Genomic DNA, 26,553 nt, shown 5'->3' on the forward strand with positions numbered 1-26,553 from the left:
GCAGCATGAGTGAAGGATGCTTTGTTGCGGAATAGGAAGCCAATTCTAGATTTAACTTTGGATTGGAGATGTTTGATGTGAGTCTGGAAGGAGAGTTTACAGTCTAACCAGACACCTAGGTATTTGTAGTTGTCCACATATTCTAAGTCAGAACCGTCCAGAGTGGTGATGCTGGACGGGCGGGCAGGTGCAGGCAGCGATCGGTTGAAGAGCATGCATTTAGCTTTACTTGTATTTAAGAGCAATTGGAGGCCACGGAAGGAGAGTTGTATGGCATTGAAGCTCGCCTGGAGGGTAGTTAACACAGTGTCCAAAGAAGGGCCAGAAGTATACAGAATGGTGTCGTCTGCGTAGAGGTGGATCAGAGACTCACCAGCAGCAAGAGCGACATCATTGATGTATACAGAGAAGAGAGTCAGTCCAAGAATTGAACCCAGTGGCACCCCCATAGAGAGAGTGAGGGAGAGAGAAAGTCAGGAGGGTCAGGCTGTGTATTAGACATGGTATAATCCTTCCCTGTGCAGGAGGATATTGATTTAGTTAAGAGTCGAGAGCAACAGTGATCCCAGCGTTCCCATCCACAGGCGTCACCTTGGATATGAGTCTGCTTCACCTCTGGAGGTGTTCAGGATTACCGGGCAGGACACACAAACACACATATACACACACGCGCACAAGCACACATACACACACACACTCTCTCTCTCTTTTCTCAATGACACCAAAGACAAACTGACTTTCTAAATGTGCTTTATTCTAGCTATCATCAAAAACATTCTTACTGTCACCATCATCATGGTCATCCTCATCATAATCAATAACATCATCATCAATAACATCATCATCATCAATAACATCATCATCATCATCATCATCATCATCATCAATAACATCATCATGGTTATCCTCATCATCATCAATAACATCATCATCAACAACTATAATTTCATTGATTTTGCTCAAAAGCTAAAGCTGTGATCACAAATAAAACATTTGGTCCTTAAATATAATCTAGGCAACATGGTATCAAAGGTTGAAAGAGGAATGCTCTGTTGCTACCCACAGAAAACATCAAACAGCACTAGACATGACACCAGGACAAGGGAGGGAAGAAAGGAGGGGGAGGGAGGGATGGATGGAGGGAATGATAGAGAGAGATGGAGAGATACAGTAGAGAGAGGGAAAAGTCAGAGATGGAGAGAGGTAGAGAGCATCTGTGAATGTCTCTGGAACAGTAGTTAACTACAAAAGCTCTGTGAAAGATGAAAGGAGGATCAGACAGACGGAGATGAAAGACAGGATGAAAGCAGACAGGAGCCAGAGGAGGTGAGGAACGAGGAGAAAGGAGGGAATAGAGAGAGAGGCATGCATTTACAGGAAGCTAGGCGGAACAAATAAACCCACATCCACAGCTTACGAGGGAGCAGTATTAAGTGTTGCACCAAAAAACACAATTCAGTTCCAGAAGTTGTGTGAACATATTGGACCGAAGCTAAACACCACACAACTTAGACAACAAAACTACAAGTGGATCAATCGCTCCTATAGTTACTGATCAATATGATGATTAACTTTACAGTGATTATTAATCTCATACTATGATTAATCATATAATGACAAAATATTACACTTTGGTGAAGAGCGAGAGGCAAAAGGGAGGTGGAGCTGGAAATCAGGAAGTGCCTATCTTATTGGTCGCCTTAGAATTGACCAACTAACCCTCCTCCAATCAGCAGCAAGATGCAACGAACCCATTGCTATCTTTGTCGTCATCGTCCTGGTCTTTTCTGACAGCTGTATCGTCCCTCCCACTGTGTGCTGCCATTATCTTTCCACTTCATCTCTCTTGCTTGCTCCAACAATCACTGACACAGATATGTATCTATATGTTTGGACTTCAAATAAAAACTGTGATTCTACTCTAGCCTGCCCTAGTCACCAGAGCCATAGATATACAGAGTCTGCCGAACTCGGTTTGAATCTAGAATTTTGGCATGCCATGTTGGCAACAACAGTTAAAACCTAGTCGCAAGTCATGGACTGTTTGGAGGATAGTTTGTTGAACTCAAATCTGCAGTACCCTATTCCCTACAGTGTGCTACTTTAATTGGGGCATGGGGTGTTTTGTGACACAACCTACACAGTATATCTGGCCCGAAAAGTCCATCCTCCAATCAGATCATTTCCTCCAGGACCATCACATGTTGGCAGGCAGTTTTTCTCTCAGTCCCTATTAGTCTTTCCCTGTCTGAGCCAGCTAAGGGTCCTTTTTGCCCCCCTTGGGGGAGGCGGATGGGGCAGAGGTGGCTGGGGGGAAAGAGGTTTGAGGGAGGGAGGTGGCTGGGCCTGGGACCAACTGAGTGGGTGGGAGGGTGGTAGTGGAGGTTTGGACAGGTGTTACGGCTGTGGTCAGCTTTGGAGCATGACTGGTGTAAGGGGTACAGGTAGGTGTGGGGACAGGACCTAAAGGTTGGCTCTGTTTTGGGGTATGGGTTGATGCAGGTTTGGGGGTGGAGGATTGTTTTGGGGTATGGATAGGTACAGGTGGGATTGTGGGGGTAACAGAACATTTAGAAGTGGGTTTTGGGGCAGGGGTTTGGACTAGGGTTTGGGCTGCTGGGGTCTGTTTTGGGGTGTGGGCTGAGCCTTTTGTTGGGGCTTGAATTGCAGCATCGGAGGCGATGGGTACAGAAGTAAGAGAATGCTTAGATGTGGGTGTTGGGGTTTGGGTGGAGGTGGAGGTTTGAACAGGGGCTATATGTGGGGTATGTTTGGCAGTATGGGTAGGGGGAGGTTTGGGGGTTGGAGTTGAGGTTGGGGCCTGAGTTTTAGAACTGGTAGGTGTTGGGGTTAGAGTTTGGCTTTGCATAAGGCCAGGTGAAGGGATAGAGATAGGAGTGGGAGCTTTACTGGAAGAAGGGGTGGGAATCAAGGTTGAGGTTGGAGCTAGGGTGGGAGTGGAGGCTGGGGTGGGAGTGGAGGCTGGGGTGGGGGTGGAGGCTGGGGTGGGAGTGGAGGCTGGGGTGGGAGTGGAGGCTGGGGTGGGAGTGGAGGCTGGGGTGAGAGTGGAGGCTGGGGTGGGGGTGGAGGCTGGGGTGGGGGTGGAGGCTGGGGTGGGGGTGGAGGCTGGGGTGGGAGTGGAGGCTGGGGTGGGAGTGGAGGCTGGGGTGGGGGTGGAGGCTGGGGTGGGGGTGGAGGCTGGGGTGGGGGTGGAGGCTGGGGTGGGAGTGGAGGCTGGGGTGGGGGTGGAGGCTGGGGTGGGAGTGGAGGCTGGGGTGGGAGTGGAGGCTGGGGTGGGGGTGGAGGCTGGGGTGGGGGTGGAGGCTGGGGTGGGAGTGGAGGCTGGGGTGGGAGTGGAGGCTGGGGTGGGGGTTGCAGTCAGGGTTTGGCTCTGAGTGGGAACAGGAGTAGAAATAGGAGTAGAGGGACGATTGGAGAGTTGAGAGAGGGTAGGGGTAGGGGTACGAGTCTGGATAGGGGAAAATGCTTTAGAGGGGTTAGGTGTGAGCCCAGATAGAGGGTAAGGGGAGGGGGGTGTAGGGGAGGGCTTTATTAGGGGGCTCTGAAGAAGAGTGGGAGAGGAAGGTGGGGAAGAGGAGGGGGGAGAGGGGGATGCGAGAGAGGACTTGTGCCCATGGGTTTGTGGAAGTGAGAGAGGGGCACTGACAGAGGAGGGAGGGAGAGTGGAGGAAGGAGAGGGGGAAGAAGAGCGAGGGGGAGGTGTAGGGATGGGTTTGGACCGAGGGGCTGAGGTGAGGGGGAAAGAGGTGGTTACAGAGGAGGGAGGGGGAGTGGAGGAGGGAGAGGGGGAAGAAGAGCACGGGGGAGGTGTAGGGATGGGTTTGGAGCGAGAAGTTAAGGAGAGTGGAGTAGTTCCGAAAGAGGGAGGGATGGAGCAGGGGGGAGGAGAGGAGGAGCGAGATGGGGGTGTAGGGGTGGGTTTGGGGCGAGGGGTCAGTGGCAGTGCTGGGATGAGGGAGAAAGGAGTGGGAGCAGGGGAGGGGGTGGCAGAGGAGAGAGGGGTTTGTTTGCGGGAGGAAGTGTAGGAGGCCAGGGGAGAAGCTGATGTGGGTGTGGCTGCAGGTACAGCGACGGGATGTGTGTGTGTGGCTGTGTGTATGTGTGCAGGGCAGTGTGTAGAGGCAGGATCAGGGAGGGGCTGTATAGAGCCCAGGTTCTGTGCTTGTATCTGTGCATTGAAGCGGGGCATCTGTAACCGTTGTGCTGGGACTTGTACTGGTAGGGGAGTAGTCAACACCCCCACACTGCCACCCCTGGCTAGCTGCGTCCCAGCCAGGAACGAGGCTGGCAGCAGGTTACCTCCAGAGGCCTTCCGCTGGAGAGGGGGGTGAGGCTGCATGCTTGCCCAGGATCGATGAGGCAGGGTGGGCTGCGAGGTGGAGAGGAGCCTGGCCTCCTGGGTGAGCCTCCCAAGTGCAGGCAGGCCCTGGTTGCTGCTGCCTCCGTGACGCAATAGCGCCTCCTTGGCCCCATGCTGGCCAGCCATGGAACTGCAAGTGTCTGACATGACACTGGTGGCTGCAGTTGGATTCACGTGGTAGAACAGATGGGGTGTGGTGGCCCCTCCTACCTTGGGGATTCCTGGGGTTCCACCCATCACTGAAGAGTGTTCCGGGTGGAGGCGGAGACTGTAGTGCAGGGTCTTTCCTAATTGGACCGGCGTGGAGACAGAGGAGGCCGGTGTGGGTGGGGTTTGAGCAACAGGGGGTGATATCACACCTCCCGGGGGGGCCATGGGGAAGGGTGAGGGGGATGGGAAGGCAGGAAACCCCCCTCTAGGGGACAGCCCCCCCATCCCTCCTACCCCCATCATCCCAATGAGGGAACTCACAGAGGGGCGCAGGGGCTGCAGGACAGGGGGCCGCGGGGGGGAGAGGGGGAAGGAGACGGAGGGCGATGGAGAGATGGAGGGGAGGAATATAGCGCCCCCTAGCGCATGTTGCTGCTGTAGCTGATGTTGAAGCTGCTGTTGCTGCTGGTGCATGAGGGCGATGGCCACGTTAGTCGTAGCGGCCGCCGTCTGGAGTGGAGCGTGGATCAGTGGAGCCCAGATCAGTGGGTGGGGCCTAGGAGAGACCGTACCACTTCCTCCAGTGGCCCCTCCACTTCCTGCAGCGGCGATGGCCTCCTGCATGGCTGGCATGCTGTCGTGTTTAACGGTCTGCTGAACCAGCATGCTGTCACAGGAGCCCAGCCCCCCCATGCCTAGCCCCGCCCCCCCTCCTCCTTGACCCCCACGCCCCAAACCGCTGCCCCCCGCCATGGAACCCCCCTGGGACGGCTTTCTCATCAGGATAGAGTTCTTCCTACCTGCAGAGGAGAACAAAGAAGAGAGAAGAGATTAGAATGAAACGATGAAAACAGAAACAAACTGATGGAGGGGATGGTTACTGTTCCTGTCTGACACAAATGGTGGAAAACAAGAGCAAGAAGAAAGTGGTAGAAACTAAAGTGAGGATCCAACAACACAGTTGTAACGAGGCTGACAGGGTTGAGTGGCTGATTTAAAGAGCACAAACAGAACCAGGTATCTGCTCTAGCAGCTCTCCACGTTTTTCTAGCAGTTTCTCAATTCAATTCAATTCAAAGGGCTTTATTGGCATGGGAAACATATTTTAACAGTACGTAATAAACAAAAGTGAAATAAACAATACAAATCAACAGTAAACATTACACTCACTAAAGTTCCAAAAGAATAAAGACGTTTCAAATGTCATATTATGTGGAAATAGTTAAAGTACAAAAGGGAAAATAGTTTATCTCTCCTTGAAGGGCTTCTGCAACAGAAAGGTCATTTGCAAAGCGCTTTAGAAATAAAATCTGAATTGATTTAAAAAATGCTATTCACTGGCAAGATCTTTGCACAAAGCGCTATAGAAATGAAACTGAATTGAAAACTGAGTCATTGCAAGTAATGGACCGATTGGCAGGTGCTTGAGCCAATCGGGAAAGGCTTAGTACCGATGCGGTCCAACCGGTCGACGGCCACCGTCTCGAAGGCCCGTCTCATCATGGGGTGTTCCTCCAGGACCTCGTTGAAGCTGTCCACACTGAGGGAGTAGAGACGACAGTACGTATCCGCTCTGACGCTCGCCGTCCTCCGGCCCCGAGTCAACAGACAGATCTCTGAGAGAGTGAGAGAGAGAGAGAGAGAGAGAGAGGGAGATGGACAGAGAGAGAGGAGGAAGGGCAGGTGTGGATAACAGAGAGAGAGGAGGAAGGGCAGGTGTGGATAAACAGGGAGAAGGGAAGAGGGGTGAGAGAGAGAGAGAGAGGGAGATGGACAGAGAGAGGGGAGGAAGGGCAGGTGTGGATAAACAGGGAGAAGGGAAGAGTGAGAGAGAGAGAGAGAGAGAGAGAGAGAGAGAGAGAGGTAGATGGACAGAGAGAGAGGAGGAAGGGCAGGTGTGGATAAAGAGGGAGAAGGGAAGAGGGGTGAGAGAGAGAGAGAGAGGGAGATGGACAGAGAGAGAGGAGGAAGGGCAGGTGTGGATAAAGAGGGAGAAGGGAAGAGGGGTGAGAGAGAGAGAGAGAGGGAGATGGACAGAGAGAGAGGAGGAAGGGCAGGTGTGGATAAAGAGGGAGAAGGGAAGAGGGGTGAGAGAGAGAGAGAGAGAGAGGGAGATGGACAGAGAGAGAGGAGGAAGGGCAGGTGTGGATAAACAGGGAGAAGGGAAGAGGGGTGAGAGAGAGAGAGAGAGGGAGATGGACAGAGAGAGAGGGAGATGGACAGAGAGAGAGGGAGATGGACAGAGAGAGAGGAGGAAGGGCAGGTGTGGATAAACAGGGAGAAGGGAAGAGGGATGAGAGAGAGAGAGAGAGGGAGATGGACAGAGAGAGAGGAGGAAGGGCAGGTGTGGATAAACAGGGAGAAGGGAAGAGTGGAAAAAATAAGAATTTGTTGAAGAAATTGAAGAACTGATTAATCTAACTCACAACCACACCTTTCCCCTTCCACTTCCCTTTTTCCTCACACTGTCCTTACCCTCACACCTCCCTCCCCCTTCTCCCTCCTCTCCTCACCCCCAAAGTAGGACCCGTCACTGAGTTTGGTGTCCCTGTTTCCGCGGGTGAGTATGCCGACTCGTCCATGTTGAATGAAGTACATCTTGCGTCCCACTGTGCCCTCACGGATGATGAAGTCATTGGGCTGGAACACCTCGAAGCGAAGCTTGGTCAGCACTGCCGTCACAAAGTTAGGGTCCGCGTTAGCAAACAGCGGCATGTGAGCCACTAGGCTACGGCAGTTAAAGCTAACTATTGCCTGAGAGGGGGAGAAAGAGAGGGGGAGGGAGGGGGGAGGAGTTGGGAAGTGAGTTAGAATGCACAAGAACTGAATTGTATCAGTATGTTTTAATTTTCTTTAATGTAAAATGTTTCTGAGGTACTTTGAATCGACTGGTTTGAGCAGGTGTTTTTTTAAGTTACGCTATAGCTAGCTTTCGTTACTTGTAACTGTGCGTGTGCCTGTATCCATGGCTCGTGCGTGTGTGTGCGTGCGTGCCTCGTGCGTGTGTGCCTGTGCGTGTGCCTGTATCCATGGCTCGTGCGTGCGTGTGTGTGTGTGCGTGCCTCGTGCGTGTGTGCGTGCCTCGTGCGTGTGTGTGTTACCTCCTTTAGTGGTTCGCTGAGTTCACCCAGTATGTTCTCCTCGTCAAACATCTTGCCCTGGAAGCGATGCTCGTAGTACTCATGAATCCTCTGACGGACATCTGCAGGGAGCTTATGGAACGACATGTACTGCTCCACCTGCTTATACTGGAACACAATGTCAATACAACGGGAATACAACAATACAACGTCAATACAACGTCAATACAACGTCGGTACAGCGTCAATACAAAGTCAATACAATATTAATACAACGTCAATACAACGTCAATACAACGTCGATACAGCGTCAATACAAAGTCAATACAATATTAATACAACGACAATACAACGTCAATACAACGTCAATACAAAGTCAATGCAGCGTTAATACATTGTTAATACAACGTTAATACAACATTAATACAATGTTAATACAAGCACACACACACACACTATACTGCTTCACTACAGTATAATACACACTTGACTGGATGAGCAGGAAGATTGTTTATGAGTGGAGTATGGTTCCTTTACCGTCTCCTGCCTTTGAGGAGTAATCAAATTAATTTGATGAATGGTAGGATAGAGAGAATAAGGGACAGAGGAATGGAGAGAGAGAGATGGAGGGAGGGATAGAGAGGGTCCTAATCTCTTACTTTCTCCTGGTACTGTCGTCGTGAGGAGTCCAGGGACTGTATGAGAGCGGTAGCATGGCCGATGAACATGGCATAGCAGGTGGCACCAATGATCATACTGAGCATGGTGAGCCACACGTCTGTCATGCCCTCTGGAGCCTGGGCACCGTAGCCAATACACAACATGTGGCTCATCGCCTTGAACAGGGCATAGGAGTACTGGATCCCCCACGTATCATTCTGGATGGAGAGAGAGATGGAGAGAGAGCCCACATGTTATTCTGGATGGAGAGAGAGATGGAGAGAGAGCCCACATGTTATTCTGGATGGAGAGAGAGATGGAGAGAGAGCCCACATGTCATTCTGGATGGAGAGAGAGATGGAGAGAGAGCCCACATGTTCTTCTGGATGGAGAGAGAGATGGAGAGAGAGCCCACATGTTATTCTGGATGGAGAGAGAGATGGAGAGAGAGATGGAGAAAGAGCCCACATGTTATTCTGGATGGAGAGAGAGATGGAGAGAGAGCCCACATGTTATTCTGGATGGAGAGAGAGATGGAGAGAGAGCCCACATGTCATTCTGGATGGAGAGAGAGATGGAGAGAGAGCCCACATGTCATTCTGGATGGAGAGAGAGATGGAGAGAGAGCCCACATGTTATTCTGGATGGAGAGAGAGATGGAGAGAGAGCCCACATGTCATTCTGGATGGAGAGAGAGATGGAGAGAGAGCCCACATGTCATTCTGGATGGAGAGAGAGATGGAGAGAGAGATGGAGAGAGAGCCCACATGTTATTCTGGATGGAGAGAGAGATGTAGAGAGAGATGGAGAAAGAGCCCACATGTTATTCTGGATGGAGAGAGAGATGGAGAGAGAGCCCACATGTCATTCTGTACGGAGAGAGAGATGGAGAGAGAGCCCACATGTCATTCTGGATGGAGAGAGAGATGGAGAGAGAGCCCACATGTCATTCTGGATGGAGAGAGAGATGGAGAGAGAGCCCACATGTCATTCTGGATGGAGAGAGAGATGGAGAGAGCCCACATTGTCATTCTGGATGGAGAGAGAGCCCACATGTCATTCTGGATGGAGAGAGAGATGGAGAGAGAGCCCACATGTCATTCTGGATGGAGAGAGAGATGGAGAGAGAGCCCACATGTCATTCTGGATGGAGAGAGAGATGGAGAGAGAGCCCACATGTCATTCTGGATGGAGAGAGAGATGGAGAGAGAGCCCACATGTCATTCTGGATGGAGAGAGAGATGGAGAGAGAGCCCACATGTCATTCTGGATGGAGAGAGAGATGGAGAGAGAGCCCACATGTCATTCTACAGAGGGAGTCCGAGAGGAAGAGGGAGAGGGAGAAGAAGGTGGAAGAGAGGGAGGGATGAGTGGTACAACAGTAGTTAAGGTAATAGCTACAACCTAGGCTAAAACTGTGGCTGTAAAGTGCTGGGTAGAGTTGCTCATTGCTTTTCCACTTCCTGCTGTGTAAAACAGACTACTAACAGGCAAAAAGCTAGAGGAAAATAATAATAATAATAATAATAAAATGGCTCTAAAATATGTTATAAAGCCAGTGTGTGTTAGCCAATCATGCAATGAAGCATATTTATCTCAGGCTGAGTGTGTGTGTGACTGTGTTTGTGATTGCTTGTGTGTGTGTGTGTGTGTGTGTGTGTGTGTGTGTGTGTGTGTGTTTGTGTGTGTGTGTGTGTGTGTGTGTGTGTGTGTGTGTGTGTGTGTGTGTGTGTGTGTGTGTGTGTGTGTGTGTGTGACTGTGTTATGATTGCTTGTGTGTGTGTGTGTGTGTGTGTGTGTGTGTGTGTGTGTGTGTGTGTGTGTGTGTGTGTGTGTGTGTGTGTGTGTGTGTGTGTGTGTGTGTGTGTGTGTGTGTGTGTGTGTGTGTGTGTGTGTGTGTGTGTGTGTGTGTGTGTGTGTGTGTGTGTGTGTGTGTGTGTGTGTGTGAGAGGCCAATTATATCCTGTTCTGTTAAATGGTCCGGCGGGTGGCGCATGGCTTTCTCTGGGGGAAAACACTCAGCATCAGCTGGCCTAGCAACAGTCACCCCGGCAACCACTGAGGAAACACTGCCGAGACGGGAGTCAGCGAAACACACAGCCGTGTGTGTGTGTTCATATCTCCATCTACTCCATCTGTAGGATGTTTAAGTTGGGAGATGTTTTATTGTGTTGATATTCCCTTTTATTCCAACCAGACATGCTGCTACATGAACCAATAAACTAACACAGAGAGCAAACAACATCCGACACGAGGATACACTCACACTCTCTCTCTCTCAATTCAATTCAATTCAAGGGGCTTTATTGGCATGGGAAACATGTGTTAACATTGCCAAAGCAAGTGAGTTAGATAATATACAAAAGTGAAATAAACAATAAAAATTAACGGTAAACATTACACATACAGAAGTTTCAAAACAATAAAGACATTTCAAATGTCATATTATATATATACAGTGTTGTAACAATGTACAAATGGTTAAAGTACACAAGGGAAAATAAATAAGCATAAATATGGGTTGTATTTACAATGGTGTTTGTTCTTCACTGGTTGCCCTTTTCTTGTGGCAACAGGTCACAAATCTTGCTGCTGTGATGGCACACTGTGGAATTTCACCCAGTAGATATGGGAGTTTATCAAAATTGGATTTGTTTTCGAATTCTTTGTGGATCTGTGTGATCTGAGGGAAATATGTCTCTCTAATATGGTCATACATTGGGCAGGAGGTTAGGAAGTGCAGCTCAGTTTCCACCTCATTTTGTGGGCAGTGTCCACATAGCCTGTCTTCTCTTGAGAGCCATGTCTGCCTACGGCGGCCTTTCTCAATAGCAAGGCTATGCTCACTGAGTCTGTACATAGTCAAAGCTTTCCTTAATTTTGGGTCAGTCACAGTGGTCAGGTATTCTGCCACTGTGTACTCTCTGTTTAGGGCCAAATAGCATTCTAGTTTGCTCTGTTTTTTTGTTAATTCTTTCCAATGTGTCAAGTAATTATCTTTTTGTTTTCTCATGATTTGGTTGGGTCTAATTGTGCTGTTGTCCTGGGGCTCTGTGGGGTGTGTTTGTGTTTGTGAACGGAGCCCTAGGACCAGCTTGCTTAGGGGACTCTTCTCCAGGTTCATCTCTCTGTAGGTGATGGCTTTGTTATGGAAGGTTTGGGAATCGCTTCCTTTTAGGTGGTTGTAGAATTTAACGGCTCTTTTCTGGATTTTGATAATTAGTGGGTATCGGCCTAATTCTGCTCTGCATGCATTATTTGGTGTTCTACGTTGTACACGGAGGATATTTTTGCAGGATTCTGCATGCAGAGTCTCAATTTGGTGTTTGTCCCATTTTGTGAAATCTTGGTTGGTGAGCGGACCCCAGACCTCACAACCATAAAGGGCAATGGGCTCTATGACTGATTCAAGTATTTTTAGCCAGATCCTAATTGGTATGTTGAAATTTATGTTCCTTTTGATGGCATAGAATGCCCTTCTTGCCTTGTCTCTCAGATCGTTCACAGCTTTGTGGAAATTACCTGTGGCGCTGATGTTTAGGCCGAGGTATGTATAGTTTTTTGTGTGCTCTAGCGCAACAGTGTCTAGATGGAATTTGTGGTCTTGGCGACTGGACCTTTTTTGGAACACCATTATTTTGGTCTTACTGACTCTCTTACTCTCTCTCTCTCTCTGTCTACACACACTCTCACTCTCTCTCTCTGTCTACACACACACTCTCTCTCTCTCTCTCTCTCTCTCTCTCTCTCTCTCTCTCTCTCTCTCTCTCTCTCTCTCTCTCTCTCTGTCTACACACACACACTCTCTCTCTCTCTCTGTCTACACACACACTCTCTCTCTCTCTCTCTCTCTCTGTCTACACACACACTGTCTCTCTCTCTGTCTACACACACTCTCTCTCTCTCTCTCTCTCTCTCTGTCTACACACACTCTCTCTCTCTGTCTACACACTCTCTCTCTCTCTCTCTGTCTACACACACTCTCTCTCTCTCTGTCTACACACACACTCTCTCTCTCTCTGTCTACACACACTCTCTCTCTCTCTCTCTGTCTACACGCACTCTCTCTCTCTCTCTCTCTGTCTACACGCACTCTCTCTCTCTCTCTCTCTCTCTCTCTGTCTACACACACTCTCTCTCTCTACTACACACACTCTCTCTCTCTCTCTCTCTCTCTCTCTCTCTCTCTCTCTCTCTCTGTCTACACACACACTCTCTCTCTCTCTGTCTACACACACACTCTCTCTCTCTCTGTCTACACACACACTCTCTCTCTCTGTCTACACACACACTCTCTCTCTCTCTGTCTACACACACACTCTCTCTCTCTCTCTCTCTCTCTCTGTCTACACACACTCTCTCTCTCTCTCTCTCTGTCTACACACACACTCTCTCTCTCTCTCTCTCTCTCTGTCTACACACACACTCTCTCTCTCTCTGTGTCTACACACACACACTCTCTCTCTGTCTACACACACTCTCTCTCTCTCTCTCTCTCTCTCTCTCTCTCTCTCTCTCTCTCTCTCTCTCTCTCTCTCTCTCTCTCTCTCTCTCTCTCTCTCTGTCTACACACACTCTCTCTCTCTCTCTGTCTACACACACACTCTCTCTCTCTCGCTCTGGCTACACACACAATCGGTCCACTACCCCGTAATCAGTTCACACACAAACACAATATCAATAATGTCACACACTGTGCACACAAGCCCTCCATTTGTGAGCGGGTCAACATTTCTCTCCATGTCTCAGTACCCATGTAACAAACTCACCACCTTATTGTTCTTGGAGACCCAGCAGACAGAGAGACAGGCAGAGAGACAGACAGACAGACAGACAGACAGACAGACAGACAGACAGACAGACAGACAGACAGACAGACAGACAGACAGACAGACAGACAGACAGACAGACAGACAGACAGACAGGCAAAGAGAGTCAGACAGACTGGAAGACAGACAGACAGACAGACAGACAGGCAGACAGACAGACAGACAGACAGACAGACAGACAGACAGACAGACAGACAGACAGGCAAAGAGAGTCAGACAGACTGGAAGACAGACAGACAGACAGACAGACAGACAGACAGACAGACAGACAGACAGACAGACAGACAGACAGACAGACAAAGAGAGTCAGACAGACTGGAAGACAGACAGGCAAAGAGAGTCAGACAGACTGGAAGACAGACAGACAGACAGACAGACAGACAGACAGACAGGCAGGCAGACAGACAGACAGACAGGCAGGCAGGCAGACAGACAGACAGTGTACCTCACCACCATGTTATTCTTGGAGACCCAGCAGTCCAGGGGGAAGTCCTGCAGCATGGGAACCAGGAACTGTAGACATCCGTCCCAGTGGCACAGCAGCAGCATCATGCCTATCAGGTTGACTATCCTCACCATGGCACTGGCCAGGTCATAGGTCATATGGAAGATCTGGAGGGGGAGAGTGTGACATCACTTTATTGACGTCTTTATTGACGCACCTTTTATGATAGTTGCCTCTTCCCCAATGAAGAGATAGATCAGCGCCCCCCCTAGCGGTCTCTCTTTCCCCTATACTACGCTGACCTCTCCTTTCCCCCTCTCAGCCTCTGCCTCTCTCACCTCCCTCTCTCCTCTCACCTCCCTCTCTCCTCTCACCTCCCTCTCTCCCTCCTCTCTGGCATGTTCCACTGACTGCCCTCTAACCTCTCTCTGGAGGATGTAACCAGTGAGTTGTGACCGTGGTAGTAAGTCTCTCTTTCCCTCCCTCTCCTCTTTCTCTACCTCCTCTCCCCATCTTCCCAGCCTCTCACCTCCTCCCACTGGTGGATGTAGCGTATGAGTCGTGACAGGCGCAGCAGGCGTAGCAGGCTGAGGATCTTGGTGAAGCGTACGATGCGGAGGGCCCTGGCCGTCCTGTAAACCTCTGAGTCCAGCCGGGCCTCCAAGTCCACCATCAGGAAGATGTAGTCCACAGGGATGGACGACACAAAGTCCACCGCAAACCAGCTCTTTAGGTAGCGCTGACGGATAGCCCTGTGGTAGCATAGCATAATATAAAAGTCATTTCTATGGTCTCACAGTTAGCTTAGCATTCTGGTATTATTCCTATCAACAGTTAGCTTAGCACTGCATAGTACAACAGTTGATATTTATATGGTCTCACAGTTAGCTTAGCATAGCATAGACCAACATTGATTCCTATGGCCCCAGTAGTTATGGTACTTCAGAAGAAATAACAAACAACTCAATTTATTCAAATTCTGGAAGAACATCACATAGGGAAGCATTGCCTCCAGCTCTGTGTCACCTTCACACACACACACACACACACACACACACACACACACACACACACACACACACACACACACACACACACACACACACACACACACACACACACACACACACACACACACACACACACACACACACACACACACACACACACACACACACACACACACACACACACACACACACACTGACTTGGGGTCTAGCAGTATCTCGGTGCTATCCTCCTTGACGATACCGGTCCTGAAGTTGAGGACCAGGTCAACCAGGAAGAGAGTATCAGAGACCACGTTGAAGATGATCCAGGGAGGAGTGTTCTCATCCTTAAAGAAGGTGATTCCTACTGGCAGGATGATCAGGTTCCCCATCATCAGACACAACATGATCAGATCCCAGTAGAACCTGGGAGAGGAGGGGAGGGGAGAGGTGGAGAGAGGGCGGTTCCCCATCATCAAACACAACATGATCAGATCCCAGTAGAACCTGGGAGGGGAGGGGAGGGGAGAGGGGGAGAGAGGGCGGTTCCCCATCATCAAACACAACATGATCAGATCCCAGTAGAACCTGGGAGAGGAGAGGAGGGGAGAGGGGGAGAGAGGGCGGTTCCCCATCATCAAACACAACATGATCAGATCCCAGTAGAACCTGGGAGAGGAGAGGGGGGGAGAGGTGGAGAGAGGGCGGTTCCCCATCATCAAACACAACATGATCAGATCCCAGTAGAACCTGGGAGAGGAGGGGAGGGGAGAGGTGGAGAGAGGGCGGTTCCCCATCATCAAACACAACATGATCAGATCCCAGTAGAACCTGGGAGAGGAGGGGAGGGGAGGGGAGGGGAGAGGGGGAGAGAGGGCGGTTCCCCATCATCAAACACAACATGATCAGATCCCAGTAGAACCTGGGAGGGGAGGGGAGGGGAGGGGAGGGGAGGGGAGGGGAGGGGAGGGGAGGGGAGGGGAGGGGAGAGAGGGCGGTTCCCCATCATCAAACACAACATGATCAGATCCCAGTAGAACCTGGGAGGGGAGGGGAGGGGAGGGGAGGGGAGGGGAGGGGAGGGGAGGGGGGAGAGAGGGCGGTTCCCCATCATCAAACACAACATGATCAGATCCCAGTAGAACCTGGGAGGGGAGGGGAGGGGAGAGGGGGCGGTTCCCCATCATCAAACACAACATGATCAGATCCCAGTAGAACCTGGGAGAGGAGAGGAGGGGAGAGGTGGAGAGAGGGCGGTTCCCCATCATCAAACACAACATGATCAGATCCCAGTAGAACCTGGGAGAGGAGAGGAGGGGAGAGGTGGAGAGAGGGTGGTTCCCCATCATCAAACACAACATGATCAGATCCCAGTAGAACCTGGGAGAGGAGAGGAGGGGAGAGGTGGAGAGAGAGGTTTCCTATCATCAAACACAACATGATCAGATCCCAGTAGAACCTGGGAGAGGAGGGGAGGGGAGGGGAGGGGAGAGGGGGAGAGAGGGCGGTTCCCCATCATCAAACACAACATGATCAGATCCCAGTAGAACCTGGGAGAGGAGGGGAGGGGAGAGGGGGAGAGAGGGCGGTTCCCCATCATCAAACACAACATGATCAGATCCCAGTAGAACCTGGGAGAGGAGGGGAGGGGAGAGGGGGAGAGAAGGCGGTTCCCCATCATCAAACACAACATGATCAGATCCCAGTAGAACCTGGGAGGGGAGGGGAGGGGAGAGGTGGAGAGAGGTCGGTTCCCCATCATCAAACACAACATGATCAGATCCCAGTAGAACCTGGGAGAGGAGGGGAGGGGAGCGGTGGAGAGAGGGCGTTTCCCCATCATCAAACACAACATGATCAGATCCCAGTAGAACCTGGGAGAGGAGGGGAGGGGAGGGGAGGGGAGGGGAGGGGAGGGGAGGGGAGGGGAGGGGAGAGAGGGCGGTTCCCCATCATCAAACACAACATGATCAGATCCCAGTAGAACCTGGGAGGGGAGGGGAGTGGAGGGGAGGGGAGAGGGGGAGAGAGGGCGGTTCCCCATCATCAAACACAACATGATCAGATCCCAGTAGAACCTGGGAGAGGAGGGGAGGGGAGAGGGGGAGAGAAGGCGGTTCCCCATCATCAAACACAACATGATCAGATCCCAGTAGAACCTGGGAGGGGAGGGGAGGGGAGAGGTGGAGAGAGGTCGGTTCCCCATCATCAAACACAACATGATCAGATCCCAGTAGAACCTGGGAGAGGAGGGGAGGGGAGCGGTGGAGAGAGGGCGTTTCCCCATCATCAAACACAACATGATCAGATCCCAGTAGAACCTGGGAGAGGAGGGGAGGGGAGGGGAGGGGAGAGGGGGAGAGAGGGCGGTTCCCCATCATCAAACACAACATGATCAGATCCCAGTAGAACCTGGGAGGGGAGGGGAGGGGAGGGGAGGGGAGGGGAGGGGAGGGGAGGGGAGGGGAGGGGAGAGAGGGCGGTTCCCCATCATCAAACACAACATGATCAGATCCCAGTAGAACCTGGGAGGGGAGGGGAGTGGAGGGGAGGGGAGAGGGGGAGAGAGGGCGGTTCCCCATCATCAAACACAACATGATCAGATCCCAGTAGAACCTGGGAGAGGAGGGGAGGGGAGAGGGGGAGAGAGGGCGGTTCCCCATCATCAAACACAACATGATCAGATCCCAGTAGAACCTGGGAGAGGAGGGGAGGGGAGAGGTGGAGAGAGGGCGGTTCCCCATCATCAAACACAACATGATCAGATCCCAGTAGAACCTGGGAGAGGAGGGGAGGGGAGAGGTGGAGAGAGGGCGGTTCCCCATCATCAAACACAACATGATCAGATCCCAGTAGAACCTGGGAGAGGAGGGGAGGGGAGAGGTGGAGAGAGGGCGGTTCCCCATCATCAAACACAACATGATCAGATCCCAGTAGAACCTGGGAGAGGAGGGGAGGGGAGAGGTGGAGAGAGGGCGGTTCCCCATCATCAAACACAACATGATCAGATCCCAGTAGAACCTGGGAGAGGAGGGGAGGGGAGCGGTGGAGAGAGGGCGGTTCCCCATCATCAAACACAACATGATCAGATCCCAGTAGAACCTGGGAGAGGAGGGGAGGGGAGGGGAGGGGAGAGGGGGAGAGAGGGCGGTTCCCCATCATCAAACACAACATGATCAGATCCCAGTAGAACCTGGGAGGGGAGGGGAGGGGAGGGGAGAGAGGGCGGTTCCCCATCATCAAACACAACATGATCAGATCCCAGTAGAACCTGGGAGGGGAGGGGAGGGGAGGGGAGGGGAGGGGAGGGGAGGGGAGGGGAGGGGAGGGGAGGGGGGAGAGAGGGCGGTTCCCCATCATCAAACACAACATGATCAGATCCCAGTAGAACCTGGGAGAGGAGGGGAGGGGAGGGGAGGGGAGGGGAGGGGAGGGGAGGGGAGGGGAGGGGAGGGGAGGTTCCCCATCATCAAACACAACATGATCAGATCCCAGTAGAACCTGGGAGGGGAGGGGAGGGGAGGGGAGGGGAGGGGAGGGGAGGGGAGGGGAGGGGAGAGAGGGCGGTTCCCCATCATCAAACACAACATGATCAGATCCCAGTAGAACCTGGGAGAGGAGGGGAGGGGAGAGGTGGAGAGAGGGCGGTTCCCCATCATCAGACACAACATGATCAGATCCCAGTAGAACCTGGGAGAGGGGAGAGGGGGAGAGGGGGAGAGAGAGGTTTCCTATCATCAGACACAACATGATCAGATCCCAGTAGAACCTGGGAGAGGGGAGAGGGGGAGAGAGGGCGGTTCCCCATCATCAAACACAACATGATCAGATCCCAGTAGAACTTGGGAGGGGAGGGGAGGGGAGGGGAGGGGAGGGGAGGGGAGGGGAGGGGAGGGGAGGGGAGGGGAGGGGGAGAGAGGGCGGTTCCCCATCATCAAACACAACATGATCAGATCCCAGTAGAACCTGGGAGGGGAGGGGAGGGGAGGGGAGGGGAGGGGAGGGGAGGGGAGGGGAGAGGGGGAGAGAGGGCGGTTCCCCATCATCAAACACAACATGATCAGATCCCAGTAGAACCTGGGAGGGGAGGGGAGGGGGGAGAGAGGGCGGTTCCCCATCATCAAACACAACATGATCAGATCCCAGTAGAACCTGGGAGAGGAGGGGAGGGGAGGGGAGGGGAGGGGAGGGGAGGGGAGGGGAGGGGAGGGGGGAGAGAGGGCGGTTCCCCATCATCAAACACAACATGATCAGATCCCAGTAGAACCTGGGAGGGGAGGGGAGGGGAAGGGAGGGGAGGGGAGGGGAGGGGAGGGGAGGGGAGAGAGGGCGGTTCCCCATCATCAAACACAACATGATCAGATCCCAGTAGAACCTGGGAGAGGAGGGGAGGGGAGGGGAGGGGAGAGGGGGAGAGAGGGCGGTTCCCCATCATCAAACACAACATGATCAGATCCCAGTAGAACCTGGGAGGGGAGGGGAGGGGAGGGGAGAGAGGGCGGTTCCCCATCATCAAACACAACATGATCAGATCCCAGTAGAACCTGGGAGGGGAGGGGAGGGGAGGGGAGGGGAGGGGGGAGAGAGGGCGGTTCCCCATCATCAAACACAACATGATCAGATCCCAGTAGAACCTGGGAGAGGAGGGGAGGGGAGGGGAGGGGAGGGGAGGGGCGGTTCCCCATCATCAAACACAACATGATCAGATCCCAGTAGAACCTGGGAGAGGAGGGGAGGGGAGGGGAGGGGAGGGGAGGGGAGGGGAGGGGAGGGGAGGGGAGGGGAGAGAGGGTGGTTCCCCATCATCAAACACAACATGATCAGATCCCAGTAGAACCTGGGAGAGGAGGGGAGGGGAGAGGTGGAGAGAGGGCGGTTCCCCATCATCAGACACAACATGATCAGATCCCAGTAGAACCTGGGAGAGGGGAGAGGGGGAGAGGGGGAGAGAGAGGTTTCCTATCATCAGACACAACATGATCAGATCCCAGTAGAACCTGGGAGAGGGGAGAGGGGGAGAGAGGGCGGTTCCCCATCATCAAACACAACATGATCAGATCCCAGTAGAACTTGGGAGGGGAGGGGAGGGGAGGGGAGGGGAGGGGAGGGGAGGGGGGAGAGAGGGCGGTTCCCCATCATCAAACACAACATGATCAGATCCCAGTAGAACCTGGGAGGGGAGGGGAGGGGAGGGGAGGGGGGAGAGAGGGCGGTTCCCCATCATCAAACACAACATGATCAGATCCCAGTAGAACCTGGGAGAGGAGGGGAGGGGAGGGGAGGGGAGGGGAGGGGAGGGGAGGGCGGGAGAGAGGGCGGTTCCCCATCATCAAACACAACATGATCAGATCCCAGTAGAACCTGGGAGGGGAGGGGAGGGGAAGGGAGGGGAGGGGAGGGGAGGGGAGGGGAGGGGAGGGGAGAGAGGGCGGTTCCCCATCATCAAACACAACATGATCAGATCCCAGTAGAACCTGGGAGAGGAGGGGAGGGAAGGGGAGGGGAGGGGAGGGGAGGGGAGGGGAGGGGGGAGAGAGGGCGGTTCCCCATCATCAAACACAACATGATCAGATCCCAGTAGAACCTGGGAGGGGAGGGGAGGGGAGAGGGGGCGGTTCCCCATCATCAAACACAACATGATCAGATCCCAGTAGAACCTGGGAGAGGAGAGGAGGGGAGAGGTGGAGAGAGGGCGGTTCCCCATCATCAAACACAACATGATCAGATCCCAGTAGAACCTGGGAGAGGAGAGGAGGGGAGAGGTGGAGAGAGGGTGGTTCCCCATCATCAAACACAACATGATCAGATCCCAGTAGAACCTGGGAGAGGAGAGGAGGGGAGAGGTGGAGAGAGAGGTTTCCTATCATCAAACACAACATGATCAGATCCCAGTAGAACCTGGGAGAGGAGGGGAGGGGAGGGGAGGGGAGAGGGGGAGAGAGGGCGGTTCCCCATCATCAAACACAACATGATCAGATCCCAGTAGAACCTGGGAGAGGAGGGGAGGGGAGAGGGGGAGAGAGGGCGGTTCCCCATCATCAAACACAACATGATCAGATCCCAGTAGAACCTGGGAGAGGAGGGGAGGGGAGAGGGGGAGAGAGGGCGGTTCCCCATCATCAAACACAACATGATCAGATCCCAGTAGAACCTGGGAGGGGAGGGGAGGGGAGAGGTGGAGAGAGGGCGGTTCCCCATCATCAAACACAACATGATCAGATCCCAGTAGAACCTGGGAGAGGAGGGGAGGGGAGCGGTGGAGAGAGGGCGGTTCCCCATCATCAAACACAACATGATCAGATCCCAGTAGAACCTGGGAGAGGAGGGGAGGGGAGGGGAGGGGAGAGGGGGAGAGAGGGCGGTTCCCCATCATCAAACACAACATGATCAGATCCCAGTAGAACCTGGGAGGGGAGGGGAGGGGAGGGGAGGGGAGAGAGGGCGGTTCCCCATCATCAAACACAACATGATCAGATCCCAGTAGAACCTGGGAGGGGAGGGGAGGGGAGGGGAGGGGAGAGGGGGAGAGAGGGCGGTTCCCCATCATCAAACACAACATGATCAGATCCCAGTAGAACCTGGGAGAGGAGGGGAGGGGAGAGGGGGAGAGAGGGCGGTTCCCCATCATCAAACACAACATGATCAGATCCCAGTAGAACCTGGGAGAGGAGGGGAGGGGAGAGGTGGAGAGAGGGCGGTTCCCCATCATCAAACACAACATGATCAGATCCCAGTAGAACCTGGGAGAGGAGGGGAGGGGAGAGGTGGAGAGAGGGCGGTTCCCCATCATCAAACACAACATGATCAGATCCCAGTAGAACCTGGGAGAGGAGGGGAGGGGAGAGGTGGAGAGAGGGCGGTTCCCCATCATCAAACACAACATGATCAGATCCCAGTAGAACCTGGGAGAGGAGGGGAGGGGAGAGGTGGAGAGAGGGCGGTTCCCCATCATCAAACACAACATGATCAGATCCCAGTAGAACCTGGGAGAGGAGGGGAGGGGAGCGGTGGAGAGAGGGCGGTTCCCCATCATCAAACACAACATGATCAGATCCCAGTAGAACCTGGGAGAGGAGGGGAGGGGAGGGGAGGGGAGAGGGGGAGAGAGGGCGGTTCCCCATCATCAAACACAACATGATCAGATCCCAGTAGAACCTGGGAGGGGAGGGGAGGGGAGGGGAGGGGAGGGGAGAGAGGGCGGTTCCCCATCATCAAACACAACATGATCAGATCCCAGTAGAACCTGGGAGGGGAGGGGAGGGGAGGGGAGGGGGGAGAGAGGGCGGTTCCCCATCATCAAACACAACATGATCAGATCCCAGTAGAACCTGGGAGAGGAGGGGAGGGGAGGGGAGGGGAGGGGAGGGGAGGGGCGGTTCCCCATCATCAAACACAACATGATCAGATCCCAGTAGAACCTGGGAGGGGAGGGGAGGGGAGGGGAGGGGAGGGGAGGGGAGAGAGGGCGGTTCCCCATCATCAAACACAACATGATCAGATCCCAGTAGAACCTGGGAGAGGAGGGGAGGGGAGAGAGGGCGGTTCCCCATCATCAAACACAACATGATCAGATCCCAGTAGAACCTGGGAGAGGAGGGGAGGGGAGAGGTGGAGAGAGGGCGGTTCCCCATCATCAGACACAACATGATCAGATCCCAGTAGAACCTGGGAGAGGGGAGAGGGGGAGAGGGGGAGAGAGAGGTTTCCTATCATCAGACACAACATGATCAGATCCCAGTAGAACCTGGGAGAGGGGAGAGGGGGAGAGAGGGCGGTTCCCCATCATCAAACACAACATGATCAGATCCCAGTAGAACTTGGGAGGGGAGGGGAGGGGAGGGGAGGGGGGAGAGAGGGCGGTTCCCCATCATCAAACACAACATGATCAGATCCCAGTAGAACCTGGGAGGGGAGGGGAGGGGAGGGGAGGGGAGGGGAGGGGAGGGGAGGGGAGGGGAGGGGAGAGGGGAGAGAGGGCGGTTCCCCATCATCAAACACAACATGATCAGATCCCAGTAGAACCTGGGAGGGGAGGGGAGGGGAGGGGAGGGGAGGGGAGGGGGGAGAGAGGGCGGTTCCCCATCATCAAACACAACATGATCAGATCCCAGTAGAACCTGGGAGAGGAGGGGAGGGGAGGGGAGGGGAGGGGAGGGGAGGGGAGGGGAGGGGAGGGGAGGAGAGGGGAGAGAGGGCGGTTCCCCATCATCAAACACAACATGATCAGATCCCAGTAGAACCTGGGAGGGGAGGGGAAGGGAGGGGAGGGGAGGGGAGGGGAGGGGAGAGAGGGCGGTTCCCCATCATCAAACACAACATGATCAGATCCCAGTAGAACCTGGGAGAGGAGGGGAGGGGAGGGGAGGGGAGGGGAGGGGGGAGAGAGGGCGGTTCCCCATCATCAAACACAACATGATCAGATCCCAGTAGAACCTGGGAGGGGAGGGGAGGGGAGGGGAGGGGAGGGGAGGGGAGGGGAGGGGGGAGAGAGGGCGGTTCCCCATCATCAAACACAACATGATCAGATCCCAGTAGAACCTGGGAGAGGAGGGGAGGGAAGAGGGGGAGAGAGGGCGGTTCCCCATCATCAAACACAACATGATCAGATCCCAGTAGAACCTGGGAGAGGAGGGGAGGGGAGGGGAGGGGAGAGGGGGAGAGAGGGTGGTTCCCATTATCAAACACAACATGATCAGATCCCAGTAGAACCTGGGAGAAGAGAGGAGGGGAGGGGAGAGGGGGAGAGAGGGTGGTTCCCCATCATCAAACACAACATGATCAGATCCCAGTAGAACCTGGGAGAGGAGAGGAGGGGAGAGAGGGCAGTTCCCCATCATCAAACACAACATGATCAGATCCCAGTAGATCCTGGTAGAGGAGAGAGGGGAGGGGAGAGGGGGAGAGAGAGGGGTTCCCTATCATCAATACCAATTACATATCCCAATTCAACTCATTCCCTGTACTATATTTTTCACCAAATATCACACCCCTCTCTTTCTCTTTCTCTTTTTCTGTGGGACTCCAGTTCTGGGATCATTAATGGAATGACAACTCTCACACACACACACCCGTCTCTCAGACAGTCTAGTTCCAGAGCCAGCGGTGGGTTTATAACCGTGATATTGAATAAAAGGATTAATAGAGAAACACTCTGGACAACTGCTGTGGGCGATCATGACGTCATCCTGACCTTGGAATATAGAGGTATGAGTTAGAAGGGAACAAATGAATAACATCACTTCCATATCACACTGTGGTAAACACACACACTAGAGGACACTACTATCTCACCCCCTACACACTGCTCCCGCTAGTCTGGCAGAAGACACCACTATCTCACCCCCTACACACTGCTCCCGCTAGTCTGGCAGAAGACACCACTATCTCACCCCCTACACACTGCTCCCGCTAGTCTGGCAGAAGACACCACTATCTCACCCCCTACACACTGCTCCAGCTAGTCTGGCAGAAGACACCACTATCTCACCCCTACACACTGCTCCCGCTAGTCTGGCAGAAGACACCACTATCTCACCCCCTACACACTGCTCAGGCTAGTCTGGCAGAAGACACCACTATCTCACCCCCTACACACTGCTCCCGCTAGTCTGGCAGAAGACACCACTATCTCACCCCCTACACACTGCTCCCGCTAGTCTGGCAGAAGACACCACTATCTCACCCCCTACACACTGCTCCCGCTAGTCTGGCAGAAGACACCACTATCTCACCCCCTACACACTGCTCCCGCTAGTCTGGCAGAAGACACCACTATCTCACCCCCTACACACTGCTCAGGCTAGTCTGGCAGAAGACACCACTATCTCACCCCCTACACACTGCTCCGGCTAGTCTGGCAGAAGACACCACTATCTCACCCCCTACACACTGCTCCCGCTAGTCTGGCAGAAGACACCACTATCTCACCCCCTACACACTGCTCCCGCTAGTCTGGCAGAAGACACCACTATCTCACCCCCTACACACTGCTCCCGCTAGTCTGGCAGAAGACACCACTATCTCACCCCCTACACACTGCTCCAGCTAGTCTGGCAGAAGACACCACTATCTCACCCCTACACACTGCTCCCGCTAGTCTGGCAGAAGACACCACTATCTCACCCCCTACACACTGCTCCGGCTAGTCTGGCAGAAGACACCACTATCTCACCCCCTACACACTGCTCCCGCTAGTCTGGCAGAAGACACCACTATCTCACCCCCTACACACTGCTCCCGCTAGTCTGGCAGAAGACACCACTATCTCACCCCCTACACACTGCTCCCGCTAGTCTGGCAGAAGACACCACTATCTCACCCCCTACACACTGCTCCCGCTAGTCTGGCAGAAGACACCACTATCTCACCCCCTACACACTGCTCAGGCTAGTCTGGCAGAAGACACCACTATCTCACCCCCTACACACTGCTCCGGCTAGTCTGGCAGAAGACACCACTATCTCACCCCCCTACACACTGCTCCCGCTAGTCTGGCAGAAGACACCACTATCTCACCCCCTACACACTGCTCCCGCTAGTCTGGCAGAAGACACCACTATCTCACCCCCTACACACTGCTCCCGCTAGTCTGGCAGAAGACACTACTATCTCACCCCCTACACACTGCTCCCGCTAGTCTGGCAGAAGACACCACTATCTCACCCCCTACACACTGCTCCCGCTAGTCTGGCAGAAGACACTACTATCTCACCCCCTACACACTGCTCCCGCTAGTCTGGCAGAAGACACCACTATCTCACCCCCTACACACTGCTCCGCTAGTCTGGCAGAAGACACCACTATCTCACCCCCCTACACACTGCTCCCGCTAGTCTGGCAGAAGACACCACTATCTCACCCCCTACACACTGCTCCCGCTAGTCTGGCAGAAGACACCACTATCTCACCCCCTACACACTGCTCCCGTTAGTCTGGCAGAAGACACCACTATCTCACCCCCTACACACTGCTCCAGCTAGTCTGGCAGAAGACACCACTATCTCACCCCCTACACACTGCTCCCGCTAGTCTGGCAGAAGACACCACTATCTCACCCCCTACACACTGCTCCAGCTAGTCTGGCAGAAGACACCACTATCTCACCCCCTACACACTGCTCCCGTTAGTCTGGCAGAAGACACCACTATCTCACCCCCTACACACTGCTCCAGCTAGTCTGGCAGAAGACACCACTATCTCACCCCCTACACACTGCTCCAGCTAGTCTGGCAGAAGACACCACTATCTCACCCCCTACACACTGCTCCCGTTAGTCTGGCAGAAGACACCACTATCTCACCCCCTACACACTGCTCCCGTTAGTCTGGCAGAAGACACCACTATCTCACCCCCTACACACTGCTCCAGCTAGTCTGGCAGAAGACACCACTATCTCACCCCCTACACACTGCTCCAGCTAGTCTGGCAGAAGACACCACTATCTCACCCCCTACACACTGCTCCCGTTAGTCTGGCAGAAGACACCACTATCTCACCCCCTACACACTGCTCCCGCTAGTCAAATCAAATCAAATCAAATTTTATTAGTCACATACACATGGTTAGCAGATGTTAATGCGAGTGTAGCGAAATGCTTGTGCTTCTAGTTCCGACAATGCAGTAATAACCAACAAGTAATCTAACCTAACAATTCCACAACTACTACCTTATACACACACACAAGTGTAAAGGGATAAAGAATATGTACATAAAGATATATGAATGAGTGGTGGTACAGAACGGCATGGCAAGATGCAGTAGATGGTATAGAGTACGGTATATACATATGAGATGAGTACTGTAGGGTATGTAAACATAAAGTGGCATAGTTTAAAGTGGCTAGTGGTACATGTATTACATAAGATGGCAAGATGCAGTAGATGATATAGAGTACAGTATATACATATGAGATGGGTAATGTAGGGTATGAAAACATTATTTTAAGTGGCATTGTTTAAAGTGGCTAGTGGTACATTTTTACATAATTTCCATCAATTCCCATTTTTTAAAGTGGCTGGAG

The 26,553-nt window shown here is 53.2% G+C and overlaps 1 protein-coding gene across 1 annotated transcript in view; it reads right to left on the reverse strand.

The window, feature by feature from the left end:
* Nucleotides 1-733: 733 nt before the first annotated feature.
* The window catches only part of LOC139573279 (potassium/sodium hyperpolarization-activated cyclic nucleotide-gated channel 1-like), a 41,363-nt gene continuing 15,543 nt past the window's right edge, over nt 734-26,553 (reverse strand). The window contains exons 2-9 of the mRNA XM_071396555.1: nt 14,754-14,960; nt 14,075-14,297; nt 13,551-13,712; nt 8,271-8,489; nt 7,633-7,779; nt 7,045-7,285; nt 5,983-6,147; nt 734-5,331 (exon numbers count right to left, since the gene is read on the reverse strand). Of these exons, the coding sequence (XP_071252656.1) occupies nt 2,258-5,331; nt 5,983-6,147; nt 7,045-7,285; nt 7,633-7,779; nt 8,271-8,489; nt 13,551-13,712; nt 14,075-14,297; nt 14,754-14,960 (4,438 nt within the window). The 3' untranslated portion in view covers nt 734-2,257. The remainder of the gene's footprint in view (nt 5,332-5,982; nt 6,148-7,044; nt 7,286-7,632; nt 7,780-8,270; nt 8,490-13,550; nt 13,713-14,074; nt 14,298-14,753; nt 14,961-26,553) is intronic.

Source organism: Salvelinus alpinus, chromosome 4 (genome assembly GCF_045679555.1).
Source record: "Salvelinus alpinus chromosome 4, SLU_Salpinus.1, whole genome shotgun sequence".
Classification (NCBI taxonomy): Eukaryota; Metazoa; Chordata; class Actinopteri; order Salmoniformes; family Salmonidae; genus Salvelinus; species Salvelinus alpinus.